The 16,679-nt window shown below is 40.1% G+C and overlaps 1 protein-coding gene across 1 annotated transcript in view; it reads left to right on the forward strand.

Moving 5' to 3' along the window:
- The window catches only part of LOC140238726 (uncharacterized), a 33,434-nt gene extending 25,911 nt beyond the window's left edge, over nucleotides 1–7,523 (forward strand). The window contains exons 17-20 of the mRNA XM_072318623.1: nucleotides 234–431; nucleotides 2,559–2,563; nucleotides 3,410–3,762; nucleotides 7,288–7,523. Of these exons, the coding sequence (XP_072174724.1) occupies nucleotides 234–431; nucleotides 2,559–2,563; nucleotides 3,410–3,762; nucleotides 7,288–7,523 (792 nt within the window). The remainder of the gene's footprint in view (nucleotides 1–233; nucleotides 432–2,558; nucleotides 2,564–3,409; nucleotides 3,763–7,287) is intronic.
- Nucleotides 7,524–16,679: the final 9,156 nt, after the last annotated feature.

The raw sequence follows: 16,679 nt of genomic DNA on the forward strand, positions 1-16,679 counted from the left end.
CACGTGCCCCCCTTGCCCCCCCCCCCCCCGATACGCCACAGCGCACAAAAACATAGACAATGTAACAATACTTGCCAAATAAAATAAAATGAAATGAAATGAATTAAAATGAAATACTGGATTTTTGTTACGTGTGTAAAGGACTATCCTATTTCTGAATTTCAGATCAACGCATGTATTACAAAATGTTTCATTCAAACCTAATTTTGTGTGTGCATTTTACACTCCCACAGATGAAAGAGAAGTGGGGTAAGAAAGGTGTGAAGTCAACGGGAGACGCCCTCGTCGCGTATCTCGTATCCCACGGAGGTGATTTACATTGTATGGCCAGTGAACGCGTGACGATACGAAGCTACCTTGAAACGATTCGCGACCCCATCCTGCCTGCCCTAGAGACAATTGAAAGACAGAGGAGGTTATGTGACAATCCTGTCTCTCTTTTCTATTATCTATATCGGCTGAAAATTCCAATACTGCTTTGAAATGGAAAATTGGACTAGTACAATTTAGCCAACTTCTATCATCTTCAAGGGGAATGATAGCGGAAAGGAGGATATTATATTAACATGCACGGGGGATGAGTACCCTTTATTTTTCCATAAGGAAAATATGTGAAATCCGTATCATATAGTGAAGATTAGTTTTGTTGTTGTTGTTGTTGTTGTTTTCTTTTTTTTGGGGGGGGGGGTGAGTTGTATGTCTCAACACGGTATATTTCTTATCAACATTTCTTCACATCTAATACTTTCGAATCGAGTTTGTTCCTTGTAGGCCCTCTAAAAGAAGCCCTGCTACCCAACCCACCCCATTTTTTTATATTTGGTCACGATGGCTTGCTGAAAACTTCCGCGTGCTCTGCTGTCAATTTTGTAATTGAGGCATGTATTTCGACAATTGATTTTAAACAAAAAAATGTCGACTGACTGAGTGACGAGCCTTCAGAATAAGAAACTTCATTTTCGGATTAACGCACCTTTGGAATAAGCAATCTTGGGAATAGCGAACATCTGGAATAGTAAGCCCTTAAAATACGAACATTCAGAATAACGAATCTTCGGAATAACGAACCTTTGGAATTTATGTAACCGACTTCTAAACCATCACGTTTCATACATGTGTTTTCAAAGTAAGCATAAAAGAACAAACAGCATTATGCTCCCTCATAAATTCAAAATATAAACGAAAGTAATGAGATAGCAGCCCATTTAACATTGCTTTTCAGCGTATGTGAGTCTTTGATAAACATGTTGCAATACACGCATGCAGGGTTTGCGTGTTTTCATCATCTACAGCTGTATTATATAACGCCTGAAGAGATCCTTGTCATTTGATTGGTTGTTTGACATTAATCATTCGGCCCATTTCACTATGATGTCATCATCCGTGCAATTGTGGCTCCATTTACCGTGCAATTTTGGATCAATAGCCGGGTTCACACGTACACCAATTAGGGGATACAAATCTCGAGATTTGCATCGCGATCGTCATCCCGAGTTTTTTGCACGTGTGGACAGAAAAAACCCGAAAATTAGCGGGATAAGCATCGCGATGCTAATCCCAAGAAATCTTGCGCTGGTTCATCAATTCGCGGGATAATTGGCCCCGCACTGGTACGTGTGAACGGTCGGGATTAGAATTTCCAGTTTTTATATCCCATCGTGCAATGCGCACATCACAACAGCGAGGCCTCAGCGAAGAGGTCCTTCACCTCTTTGGAGCACAACAGCAACAGCGCGCGAACCACACCACTGACGCGTAAAAGACAATGGACAAAGGTAAGTGCGCGCAGGCAGTGATAGAGAAGGGTGCTGTGTAACCCAGTTTGCAGGCTTTGCTGTTATCTCTATCGGCAATTAGCGGGATAATTCGGTACGTGTGGACGCTCGCCAAATTAGCGGGATGGCGATCGCGATCGCTATCCCGCTAATTTGGTACGTGTGGACGCTCGCAAAAAAAAAAAAAAAAAAAAAAAAAAAAAATCGGGATGTGCATCGCGATCGTCATCCCGCTATTTTGTACGTGTGAACCCGGCTAATACGATTTGCTCAATTGCACGCTCGCTTCTTCTTCTTCTTGCTTATGAGGCAGCAGCAGCTAAGTAATGTCCCTCAATATAGTTGTAGCCAAGTTACAGTCTGTGGAGTAGGGTGTGTCAGGTCCATGTTGTCAGGAGGGCGGAGATCAGGGCACTCACTCAAGATGTGTTGAGCAGTCTGTTCTGGTGCACCACACTGGCAAGCTGCTGACGGGCGTAGCCCCCAACGATGCATGGCTGCATTGAAACGCCCAACTCCCGTTCGAATCCGATTTAGAGACACCCACTCACTCCTTGGGAGGTTTGCTCCTGGGGGGACAGATGTATTGGGCGTGACAACGAGTTGGGCAGGTCGTTGGGTGTCTTCCCAGCTTGTTCTCCATGTCTGGCAGATGTTGATTGCTGCATGGCGGGAGAAAGGGCGGCGAGACTTCAGTCGCTGATGCCGCTGACCCAGAGTTACAGAGCCCTCAACTACGTCGTGGAGGAGGTCGTCCGGGTTGCTGGAGGCCTTGTTTACCAGCCTATGTGTGTGATGTTCTCGGCGCATGGGGGCAGGAGCGATGCCTGACAGAACAGGTAGGAATTCTGTTGGTGTAGGCCGGAGACATCCTGTTATTAATCTCATGGTGTCATTCAGAACTGAGTCAAGTTTCTTGGTGTGAGAGCTCCTACACCACGCAGGGGAGGCGTATTCCGCGGCACTGTATACCAGTGCTAGCGCGCTAGTGCGGAGAGTGGTTGCACTGGCACCCCATTTTGAGCCTGCAAGTCGGTGAAGGAGGTTGTTCCTTGAAGACACTTTTGCACTTATGGCCTTGAGTTGTTCCTTGTAGGTCAGCTGCATGCCTGTCCAACTTCGCTGAGAGCCCGGCACACTACGCGCAACGCTTGCGTTTGCAGTGTGTGTGTGTGTGTGTGCGCGCGCGCGCGACAGCGCGCTAGCATAAAGCGCTAGCATGAAGCGCTCAGTGAGCACTGCACTCTCGCGATTTCCGTGAAGATTATCTATTGTTTAATTGATAAAACATCAAAGGACAAGGATCTATTTTAGGCGTTATATAAAACAACTGATAAATGTTTTTCATTCGTGCAATGGACAGAATATTTCATTTAGTGACAGATGAATTGAAGATCCATTCAACTCGGCTGCATCTCGTTGACTGGATCCTTGATTTTCATCTTTCACCTCATGAAACATTCTGTCCATTGCACTCATAAACATTCATTATTTGTATACTGTATATGTGTTCTTATACATGTTACAACGAAATTTCGATATGAAGAAAGAAAACTGCCCGTCCCGTTGACGTCATAACGGGAACGCAATGTAAATACGTTTGCTTCTCTTGGCCTGCTTCTTCTCATCACCAGTTCCCGGGCAAAGCAGACCAAGAATAAGCAGAAGTCCAGCGGCAACAAGAAAGAAAAATCATCGAATCCACAGCCGGCAAGTGGGACCAGCGCAACCACAGGCTTCCAGAGGCTCCGAAAGGTGTCGGAGCCAGTAGAACAAGATGGCATCAAGCTTGATTTGGCTGATTTGGTACGATCTAGACAGATGAGCAAAGGTAACGCCCGTAAAGTGAGAGCAGAAGACGAGAGTCCCAGTGAAACTGCCCACAAGTCAGTGGGCGCGTCCGGCTGTAACAGAACACCCACATCCTCTGCGGATAACATCCAACCTGATGGTAGTACTGCTTCACGAAGCAGTCCCACAGACAGTGGTAACTATAAAATCAGCAAGTTGAAATATTATTAAAAATAAAATAAAATCAACCGTAATCTTGACTTAATGTTTTCCCGGTATCGTATTTTGTACCCAGAGATGTGAACAAAACCAAACGGTAAGAAAAATGTGGAAAATATTTAGTATTTCTTTTGCTAGGTAGCCTTAAAGACCTAATAAAATGCTTGCAAAATTTTTTAATATGCAAAAGAAATGTAAAATATATGTTATGATTATCAATGTAAATATGTTGTCAGTGTCGTTCCGGTTTTCATCGCTTCTAGAAACTCCCCCAAATATCACATTTTTGGAGGACCCCGTTGCAGCTTTTGCGAAAAAGATAGTCACGTGACCAACACCCCTGAACCGATTGATGACGTATAAGCACGGAGTTGTGCTCAGTTAGCAGACGCCGCTCAGCACAAGCACTCAGATTACTAGCTTGGTACACGCGCGTACACGATAGCTAGCCCGGCCAGGCCCGGGCCCCGCGGGATGTGCGCTCCCGGTCGACACACTGACTGTCGACATGTACGCATTACCACGTACATTATCACTGAGTTAGCTTGCACAGATACCTGGTACCTCGAGCATAATGTCTTCCCCTATATGGGTAAACTTCGACATTATGATGATGAAGACTGCAGCTCTGACGACAGCGGAGAGGAAGAGGAGGCACATGAAGTTGAAGGGGAAGATGGGGAGGGAGAGGCAGCCGATGAACCAGAACGTTATCGTGGGGCTGCACCTTACCGATATGAACCAGCTGCATCTCCCCCGCTGCCAGTGCAAGAGCGTATGAACATGGCACCAAGCCCGAGAATAGACCTCACGGAAACGATCGCCTGGGAAATACAGAGTGGTATGTCTGGTATGCCCCCATGTAGTTTAACGTTAGAAAGGATACACTGTATTCTACATGACTGACATTGTAAGTTGTAACTGTCTAGTAAGTAGATTAGAAGAACAGGCCCAGCTCGCTCACAAAGTGAGCGGCTACTCCGGCCGCAGCAAGCAAGCGGGAGCGTCCCGGCCGTGGCCTGGCCCGTCGGCCGGCGCTTACAAGTTAAACTACCAGTAGTAGTCTAGTAGTAGATCTAGTAGCAGTCTACTAGTAGTTATAATAGTCTACTAGTAGTAATAGTCTACTAGTACTACTACTAGTAGTGTACTATTACCACTACGGCACTTAGGTCTAGTAGACTAGTAATTAGCAGAATCTTTGGTAGTAGTACAGAGGCTACACTCTAACGATTAACGGTTAGGGGGATATGTTGTTACAGGGTGGGTCGTGGCTAAAAAAAAAAAAAAAAAAAAAAAAAAAAAAAAAAAAAAAAAAAAAAAAAGCCTAACACGTTAACCAGTTTCCCATAGTCAGTTTCTGCAATATGATCAGTAATTTAGATGCGTCATTTTCTAAGAAAAACGATACCAAGAATGATCGTCAATTTTGGTCGAGTAGTTTTTGTTTTATGCTAAAAATCATACTGTGGAAGGAAGCCCAAACGCCGTGACCGATGAATGCCACGGTGGGGCTGGATTCACGAGTAGGTCTAGGCCTATAAAAGCAGGCGAGTCGCCGTAGTATTAGTACAGACACGCAGTGGTGGTGGGGCTATCGTGAAATAGGCCCCACCGCAGTCACGCGTGCACCGTACCCGTGCGTTTCCTAGCAAGCAAGGGTAGGTCCTCCTAGGGTTTAGGGTTAGGTAGGGTTGTATTTATGGTTAAATTGGCCGTTAAATTAGTCGAGCCGAGGGCCATATTATGAAGTCATTTTCGCCGCATTCACGAGTATTCACTGTGGAAGGCAGCCCCACCGCCGTGCTTACCTACCGAGATGAACGCCACACGGTGGGGCTGAAACAGGCGAGTCGCCGTAGTATTACTATTAGTACAGACACGCAGTGGACAGGTGGGGCCTATTTCACGAGTTTGCCGAAAATAATGGATATCCAAGCGTACCACAGTTGTAATCTGTATTATTGGCAGTATTAAATCCGATACAGTTCATTAAATATTCTTTTGTCTAAAGGCTTAGCCAATGACAATAGTGCAGCGCAGCACCTGCTATGCGCTCGCTAGCTCGCTCCCCCGCCAGCGCTAGCCAGTGCAGCCGGCCGCTGGCCGCGCGCCGGCTGTCGCTGCGCTGCGCTAGCATAGCCTTGCCAGCTCGCTGGCTACGGCTAGACTGGTCGTTAACGACTCCGTTCTTAGACGTCATCACAATTTAGAAGTGATAGTGCGCCGCATGCGGTGAAAGTATAGCAAGTTTTCCAAAACCGAGGAAATTGCATCCATTATGTTAACAAATATAGAACAAAATTCAGAACAGTAAAAAAACCCGCACAACCATAGAATTACTTAGAATTTAACATTTAATATTATTACATCATTGAGAAAAAAAAATGCCTAAACCATTTTATTAGGTCTTTAAAGGACGCTTATAGTTACAGTCACTATAGCTTTCGCATGACATACATTGTACTTTGAAATAAAAAATCATTAACATTTTTTTAAGAGTTGCTTTTGCGCATACACTAATGCATTTGGAGTACATTCTATATGTGTTTGTTATGCATGTGGCTGTAAGTCTCTCTGTCTGTGAGTTAGATGTTTCGGTCTGCATTAATATGTGCGTCCCGTAACAATAAGCTAGTTCGGGGTTAGCTCATGGGCACATTTCTCAGTTGATGAGGCATTCCACCAGTTTTCAAGCGACAGAAGGCTAAGCTTGCCCCACGTAACAATTTATGGTATTCATCAGTCATGTTTAAACAAAGGATGAAGTTACAAAGAACAGGTGACTAGAATGATCCACAATTCGCACTCTGGAAATCATCCATTTATCAATCTTTTTCTGTTGATATTGTGAAATACTGCTTTTAGTGTCAGGTGGATGTGCTGGCAAGTACCACTTATAAGGAGCACTTGAATAATCATTTTATCACAGATGCTTATCTCAGTGAATTTTTAACAACCAATATCCTCTGCTGGTACAGATGCCATTTTCCTGCTCATGCTCAAAGTGGAACCCCGAACTGGCTTATTTTAACTGTAGTTCTGACATCTCTATTAAAGTAGAAATAAAACAAAGACGTAGGAAGAAAATACTGTAATACAGATAGCGCATGCCCATCATAATGGTCTGAACATGCTGAAAAAGAGTATTAATACTTATGAATATTTACTTCACTTATCGATGTGTTATTTTAATTGTTATTCGTCTGAACGACGCGGACTTTTTCTTGGGTTCTTGTCATCTAGTTCACTCATTTCAAATTATATGTTCAATTGTTTTTCCATTTACTTAGTGGTTGCCATGGAGTTTTAGACCTCTTATAAAATGAGAAACTCAGTGCACTTAAGAGGAAGAAATATTCACACACGTATACCACAATTGTATACATCAACATGAACTGAGTGTGTTCATGAATACTATTGTGTTATTTTCTGCCATTGTTGACATCTTCTTCATGTATACATTAATTTTACATTTTTTTTTTCTCTCTCATAACCACAGAAGTGATAACTAAATTGAAGACCAAACTGAGGGATCTGGAAAAAGAAGCGGACTCCCTCCGTCGCGACCTCCGCCTCTTCGACCACCTGACGGAGATGAGGATATCGTTCGCCTGCGGGCATGACGTCATCAAGAGCGTTGCCGATTTGGTACCCGATTGCCCAAGCTGCCGTGGGAAGTTGACGGGCATTGTCCTTCACACAAGTGACGGTTCTGATGACATTAAAGACTCTTAATGTGTTTTGATAAAACATTTGGAGGGAGTTACATCTGTGAATTCTTTGAAGGAACAGGAACTATCATAGATAATGATGTAACAATCATTGTTTACTTTAACCCATAAAGTCCAATGGGGGGGGGGGGGCACATTGTGGCCCCAGTCGCATTTTTATTTGCCCACTCTTTCACCTTTGACTAAATTTCAACAAAATTTGGTTACCTTTCCTGAAATTTTATTGCAAACTCAAGATTTCCAGTATTATGGAAATATTTGATTTTTGATTTGATTTGATTTGATTTGATTTGATTTGATTTGATTTGTTTGTGCTTAATTCCGTTGCATCAAATATGAAACACGATACCTATATATACCTAGGCCAAGCGATACATCATGGGTCTCAAATATTTTTCATATCGAAATGAAGAGCACCCAATAATAAAATGTGCCATGTCAGTACTGGTTATTGTCATTATTGCTGATACAAAAGGAGAGAAGTACATGTACATATAATGCAGTGATACAAAAGGAAATGAAACACAAGTTAACCTAAAATGATGAGTAGATGAGTAAAAGTTTAGGGTTTGTGGATATTTTTTGTTATTTTGTGTGGTTGTTCGTTTTCTTTTGTGTTTTGGGAAAGTTTTGAAAATAAGTCATAGTATAATGCAGCAATGTAGCCTTCTTGTATAAAATCGCACTAAGCAATGATAAGTAGTTACAAACTAGATTATGTTGTAATGTCATATTCTATGACATAACTTAACACTTCATGCCTTCTTATTCAAAGTTGCTAAGTAATCCAGTGTTTATGTTGCAATATTTTGAAAAAATCAGACATATCCAAGAGAGCTTCAGAGTAATTTTTACCGTATGATACGAATTTACCACATAAAAATGTACACGTAATTTATAGGTATCAATCTGAGAATTCTTTAAAATAATAAACATTCCTATGTGTCCAAAATTCATGAGTTACACCAGGGAGGTGAGCTCTCACCTCCCTCAGTGTTCCATTAAAGATACTTTGCGCAAATAGGCCTAGTGCACTTTTTGGAGGTACGATGTGGGCGGGCTTTGACACATTGTTAAAGTAGTCTCCCAGACTTAATTTCACTCCAGCGTATGAAATCCTATATTTCAAATAAAGCAAATGATGAACACTACCGAAGAAAGGACAAAAAACATCAAGACGCTGAAAATATCATCATTTTGCTGTACCATTTAAAATCTGAGGAGGTATACACGGAATCATCAAAAGCCTGCAGAGACAATGAGAGAGTTTCTTGGTGTAGATGTAATGCCCATTGAGTGCTGAGAAAAGGGTGGATTATTTTTTCAGAGAAGAGAGAGCAAGACAGCAACTAAGAAGAACTGATAGCAGTTGCCTTTAGAACTCAACTGTAGTTATTCCAGGGAAGTTCCTTATCTTGCTGGGGGAAAATTATCTCGCCCTTTTTTCTATGATATACCCATATTTGTTTACAAGTGATTGCGTTATCACACTTTAACAGTTGCTAAGCCATTAATTAACAAATATGAAAGAGCAACCATATCGACACATTATGAAATCTGCGACTTCGAACTTCACACGGATCCATCTTTACCACAGTGGAAGGCAAGTGATAAATGCAACCTAGACTAATATGGAGAAATCGTTCTGTATTAGCAGCTAATAATGCTATTACTCAGTAGTAAAAAATGTATTCAGTGAAGCTCTCTACATAGACGAGGGATATATTCACTGTATTATGTTTTCTGTTATTTTGAGTGATTTTTTTTTTAATTGTATGAGAATTTGTGGTAGAGAATTTAACATTTAAGCTATAGGTACACTGCATTTGCATTGGAGTACAAAAAAAGAAGTGGTAAAACTTACGACATTCACTTTCTCATAATCTCATCATAAATTTAAGATACAGAAAATGTGAGAAAAAATACCCTCGAAAACCATTTCTGTCAAGTAATGGTATGGCACACATATTTATTTTATTTATTCTTGTCTTTCCATTACGGTCATTTAAGAACAGATCAATCACATTTACGTATACTTTTTCTTCAAAGAGGTAGCGGAGATATGTATATGCATTTCTTCTGAGTCTAATGTTTAAATTCTTTATCTACTTTCAACGTTATTCATGAACTATGTCCGGTTTTGTTGAGATAGCAATTGCTCATGACCTGAAGTGATGCAGTTTTATTATGTGCTAATCAGCTATAAACACTGTGTGTGATTGTCTTTGTTATGATGGCACCTAGTTCACAAATCATTTGTAATATTCATTTGCCAGATTTTATCACTTGCTAATCAAAGATTTATTGAAAGAACGTATATTTCTTGTAGCCCCATGCATTCTGTCCTTACTTTTGTATTCGAAGTTTGTGACTGTTGCCTTTACATGACTTTGATCTAAAAAATGTTGACTGTGTACTAATGTATCTGCACTGTTGGAATGTATGTCACAAAAGCATAAGGCAATTTACCTTGGTGTTCCAGCATAGAGAGTTGACAAATCCAGTATTTTGAGGTCCTGGTCATGTGATATGTATTTCATGAAGAAAAAAAAAAACTTGTTTGTTGTAAGAAAAAGTAGAGAAATTCGAAGAGAAAGTTTGGTTTAGTTTAGTTTAGTTTAGTTTTGTTTTGTTTTGTTTTGTCATATCGCTGCTATCATTTATCCTGAGGTCAGTTGGCATCTGTCACTACCCATGCAGTAAGCTGTTGCGGTAGGTGACAATTCCAAGTTCAATTCCAAGACTAGTTCGTTTTTTGTCGAGCCCACCGGAGGTGAGGGGAGACTGATAGGGATCGCCTGCGGCGTCTGTCCGTCCGTCGTCCGTCCGTCCGTCCATCGTCTGTCCGTAACGCTACAAAAACTTCAATACTCTTTATTCTAGCCTTCAATTGCAATCGAACTTCGAGGGAAGAGGGGTCATACAAAGTTTCACATTTTACCATGTATGAAGGTCACCTCAAGGTCAAAGCTCACAGGCAGGGGTCAATGAACTTCAAGGCCAAATGTTAAGTTTTTAGGCGCGCTTCTATTATGGGTCATAACTTTTGATCCATAACTCCATTTGTGACCAAACTTGGATGGTAGATGTCCCTTGGGGAGTGGATGGTCACCGCAAGGTCAATGGTCACAAGAATGGGTCAACGAACTTTTAGAGCCCAATGTTAAGGTGTTTTTTTTCTGCCATGAATTTTTACCCTTTTATATCTCTTATCTGTTATATCTCTTTTTTTATCTGTTATATCCTATTCGCGTACAATTTCTTGTACGCGAATGGGCGAGACACATTATGGCACTTGCCTTGTTCTTACTTTTTTTTATCATCATGATTACATATATAGTACAGATAAAAAGAGCGATGTCACAAATTATGCAGATGCTCTCCCGTTTATCTTCTCATCCATTTGACATGTTTGAATAATCTGCCATGTTATCAGGGGAATTAAGTAATGCATCATTCATGTATGTTTTTTAACAACTTTTTTTCCAAATAGCAAAAGGCCGAAATAGATTCCATGGTCATATAGTGCTATCCATAACGTGATTTCCTAGTGTAAAATTCTACCGCATTGATTGATTCATTGTTTATCCTTGAGACAGTGTCTCCATTGTGCAGGTTGATGGTGATTTCATAATGAAGTCATACTGATGGCAACGTACGTGGTTTATTAACGTGTATGTGCTGGTTGACGTGCGTGTGTGTGTGTGTGTGTGTGTGTGTATGGATGTGTGTTTTATGTGTCTGCATGTGTATGATATCTGGATAAAATTATGTGATTGACAGTTCGTGTTATTGTTACGACCAAAATCACTCTGAGAATGATCGCACAAAAGAAACAATCAACTAATGTTCAGGCGGTTTATTAACAGTGATATTGTGGGTACAGACTCGTAATCGGTTTTCACATCAGTACAATAATGATCAATAAAACAGTTATAAATCAGTAGTGGAATCACTTACACGTATCTGATATCAGGTAATCCTTTAATTGAAAAGGTCCAAATGCGATGTTCGGTGCACAAATGAATAATCCTTGACGTGCCGATGAATGATTCCTCCGACGTAACTCCAGAGGCACAGGTTGCGTTAATCCACGGTATTAATCCGGGGTAAAAATCCAGGATATACGTCCACAGCGAAACGTGCAGAATCCACAGGAAACGGGCAGAATCCAAATGTTATGACGACCACGTCCAGTTGATGCGTTGAATGATGATTCACTTTATAATGTCCAGCAAGGAATCCAGCCCGTCACAGCTTTGCCGTAATAAATGTCCGTTGACACTAAAATATGGAGTCTCTCTCCAATGTAGGCAAATTAATTCTCTGCAGGCAAAATGTCTCCCAGGCCTTATCTCCACAAACACAGTTTGTATAGCAGGTCAGCAGGTAACACAGGACTGACTATAACAAGTCGCTTCAGAGCCAGAAGTGACGTAACTCTCAGAGCAGAGGTGTTTGGGTACTCTGCCTACTGCAGAATTTCTCCAGCTTATATACTATCCACTCACCCCTTTCTAGTACATTCTGTAACTTTCTCCAACCTGGGGCCACATACCTGAACATACTAGCAAGTTCAAATTCCAGGAATCCTGGATGACTCACTGCCTAACTATGTGCATAACATCATTGCCAAAATTAACTACCAGTCACACTGGGCTACAGGGACAGTGCCTCACTCAGCCAAATATGTAAGCACTTCCCAGAATATTCTGGAATGGGTTAAATCATTCCAGATTGAGTGAACTATAATGTATTTCCTGTCACATGCATACATGTACTTTAGCTACATTATATACCACGTAGAAAATTCTCCACTGATCTGGTCAGCCTGTATGTACTTTATCTATATCATATAGAATGTTCTCCATTATTCTGGTCACCCTGTGTACATACAATGTACACATTAAAACAGCCATGCATACAACCTTGATCCATAACTACTTGTGTGTACATTTGTGACATTATCAATCATGTTAATATAGGTTTTCCCGCCCAATTCCATCAGATTTGCATTCGAATTAATGAAAAGGCGTTTAAATTCATGCGATTTTGGTCACTGCTCTACTCTCAAGGTTCATTTTAATTCTTTGGGTATTCAATTTCATTAAGTGTCATTCCTTTTAGATCTTATTTTATTCAATTTAGAAAGAAATTCATTCAATTTAATGACTCAAAGTTAGCATTCAATTTCGCGTCAGCTGGATAGACGTTCAAATTCATGCCAAATATCAGTTTCGATTTTATTTATAGAAACACAACTTCGCACTTTCAACGTTCGAATTTAATCAACATACACAACCTCCCCGGCCTTTTTTTCACTGTCATTCGATTGAATGATACAATTTCATTTTCATTTCAAAGTCTCATTTAATTATCTTGATTGTATTGGATGTATTTCTTTCCCGTCGACCTTTCTGTCATTTTCAATTCATCCTTAACAGTATGGATGTAACATTTAGGAAATAGCCGCATCCCAAAATATCTTATGGGTTATATACGTGCAAAGCCATATTGATCCATTTTGATTCAATTCCTTTGTTCCCCGTGTCCGTCCATATCATAAGTTCCCGATATCTGATCAGCTGTAGATAGACCTATTTCACCAAAGGGTGTATATCGCTATTTTTCCTATTTTTTGTTTGTTTGTCAAGGTCATTCTTTATTCACTAATTCTGTCCATAGTCGAGATGTTCACGCATACTCTATAATCTATATAGCAGCGGCTAAAATCGTGTATGAATAAAGTGTAAATGTATTAAGTTTAAAAGAGGGGTTATACGAGTTATTACCTATTATAAGTCAAAAGTCACATTTTAAGGTATATTAAGTTTGCATATTCAAAACAGCTGAGTAACTACAAAGAATAAAAGCAACTACGAAAATTAAGACTGCCCATACTATAGTTTGCCGTATCGTGAATTTGAATTCCTTAACGCTTTCCACGGCGGTGCTGATACGAATTTGAATGCGTTGCTCCTGTATCTTTAATTTGAAGGCCCGTTTTACACCCTTGAGTGAGAAACTCGTGAAATCGCATGCTGATGAAATTGAATTGAATGAAATAGTTACCTTTTCGAATGATGATCATTCAAATTCACTCGAACTTGAAAGACCGCATCGTTAAATCGAATGCAAATCTGATAAAGTTGGGCTGGAAAACCTACAGTAAACGTCAGCTTCTCGTTCAGTTTGACTAAACAGAGTTCAATGCTCCTTACAGTTTCATTGATATGGTTTAAAGAATTAAAGCAATGAATTTTTTCACATTTCCCTGGATTTGGAATTTTTTCGTAACTCAATTTTCGACACTCGTTTGTCATGTTTGTGTACTTTTAATTTCGATACAAATTTCGGGAAGGGGGCTTTAGGTTTGCAATGTTCCTTAAAGGACAAGTCCACCTTCATATACATAAGGATTGAGAATATGCAGCAATATTGTTGAACACATCAGTGAAAGTTAAAGGAAAATTGGACAATCCGTTCAAAAGTTACGAATATTTTAAGTATCTGCGCAATCACTGCTGGAAGAGAAGACTACTACAGTATATGTTGTCACAATCATGCGTACAACTAAGGAAAATAAAAAGAGAATTTCACAAAACTTTACTTTTTGAATAAAGTGCACAGTTATTGTTGTACTCATGTGACATCACAAGCTATAGTAGTCTTTTCATCCAGCCGTGACTGAGCAGAAACTTCAAAAATTCATAACTTTTTAACGGATTGTCCGATTTTGCTCAAACTTTCACTGTTGTGTTCTACTAATATTGCTGCATTCACTCAACCCACATGTTTATGAAGGTGAACATGTCCTTTAAGTTCTTACTGGGACATCAAGATTTGTGAGCGTAAAGATTAAAGACATAATGCCATGGTAACAAACTGTACCAAGGCCAGTTAAAAGACAACGCCCCCTGCCTGCCGGGTTCAAGCTTTCGGTTCTCGGAAGATGCTTTATTGAACAACGTGAATCGATAAGAGTATTTTGAACAAAATTTGTGATCGGTATATCAGAAATCTCATTAATAAATCTGAAAAATCTGTTCTCGTCAACTGAAAAAAAAAATACTCACACTGAAATTTTCTGAGGGCCAACTGTCTTTGCCCCTCCCACCTGCCCATCCCTACCCCAATCACCTACATGGCCATGCCGATTAGTGATCTATCCAGCTAATGGACTTTTAATATCAGTCTTGGCTCAATGTTTTATATTTGCAATTTTTACTACGTTCATGGTGCATTTTCTTTTTCTGACTGAAAATTTATAAAGTTGATTGGAATCATCAGTAAACAGTTTAAAAATGAAGAAAACACTATTAAACAGTAGAAAGAATGTTGGTCCAGAAAGAGAACCCTGAGGTACGCCGCAAGTCGTTGGTTTGTACTTTTTGTTTGCAGAGCACCTTACAAAATGAAGTCTGTCAGCTAAATAATCTTTAAACCATAGAAAGTACATACCTTGGGCCCCATAATGCTCTAGTTTCTTAAACAAGATAGTATGATTTATATTGTCAAAAGCCTTTATGAAATTAATGAAAGCTCCTATAGTAGCCATCCCTTTGTCTATCGACGTCTATCAACTGAATAACATCATTATACAATTTGATTAAGAAAAACTTCGTAGGCCTGTAATACTGTATTTCTTTCTGAAGCAGTATTGATGTTTATACATTTTGTTTTATATTCTTTTCGGAGAAAAATCTATCACTTAGGCCTACCTTTTTTTTTTCTATAGCCTGTGCAAATAAGGGAAGGCTCGTTATTGAAAGATAATTCCTAGGGTTTTCCTAATCACCTTTTTTTTTAGATAGGTCTTTCTTTGACCATTTTCAAAGAATTTGGAATACTTTTGTAAGAAGTGAGTGATATTGGACAATGGTCTAGCAATTAATTCTGCTGCATCTCTTTAATCAGTCTAGCTGGGATAGTGTCATCATGACCCGTATTAGGGCAATTACCCCGGGAGGACAAAAGCCCCGGCTAAATACTGGTTAGTGATAAGGTTAGAGTAAAGATTAGGGTTAGGGGTATAGGTTTAAGGTGAGTTTGGGTTAGGATTTAGTGTAGGGTCAGGATGAGAGGGTCAGGGGAAGGTTCTGGGATTATTGCCCAAGGGGTAATTGCCCTAGACCCGTCATGACCACATGCTTTATTTACCTTCAGAGACAATAATTGTCACTAGATTTCATACTCTGTATAACTGGTTTAAAATTGAGCATGTAGCCAGGAGAAACATAACACATACTGTGTGCTTGGCAGTACTGAGGCTTGGGGGATTCCACACTGGTTGCGCAGTCTCAAAGGCTGCCTACATTTTATGACGCAATTCTGTAGCATTCTCCAACATTGTGGCCAACAATCCTGTAGGGCTCACACCTGTAAATAAAATGGAATGTCCCAGATCCCTTCACAATTCGTACCAAAGATACCAAAATATATGAAGAAAAAAAAATTAAAAATTATAAATGTAGTTTGGCATAAAACTGAGTAGCTGCAGATATTGAGTATGAATTCTTCTACAAACTGCATTTTGGTTTGAAGATGAAAGCTTTTCTCATGGAATTTGAAGGGACTGTATTTCATTGGGTGCGTGTACGGAAAATAGGTGATTTTTTGAGTGAAAAGAACTCGTAGTCTAGCTTTGCGGACCCTTGGACAGAGTTTGAGTCGAAGAACCTGCCTTGGAAATTTGATGGATGAAAGGATATATCTCACTTATCCAGGTTAGTAAAGATGAAACACCTCATTTCTCTCAGCTATTTTTCAGAATTTTTTTTAATTTTGAATTTTAACATACGTCTCTGTGGGGAATTATTTACCCGTGTGAGCCCTGTAGTAACAGCGGAAATGAGATTCATCGATGTGTCGCAATATTGCGAGACAGTTGCGGAAGATTTCGCAATAGTGATGCAGCAATGTTTACCTGTTGCGTTGCACAGTACCCTGGCATAACTCTACTATAGAAAGAGGTGAGTATACGTACGCTGGGTCATAAATATCGCTTTTCTTTTTTATCTTTCCTTTTTAATTTAGGGGTCATTCTGCAGCACTACAATGCGTACACGACTAAAGCTCAGTTCTTATTTGGCTTTGATTGGTACATTATTAGCACAAACTCTCTGAGCGTAATTAATCGCAATGCTGGGTATAAGGCGCT

Source organism: Diadema setosum, chromosome 15, assembly GCF_964275005.1.
Source record: "Diadema setosum chromosome 15, eeDiaSeto1, whole genome shotgun sequence".
NCBI classification, from domain to species: Eukaryota; Metazoa; Echinodermata; class Echinoidea; order Diadematoida; family Diadematidae; genus Diadema; species Diadema setosum.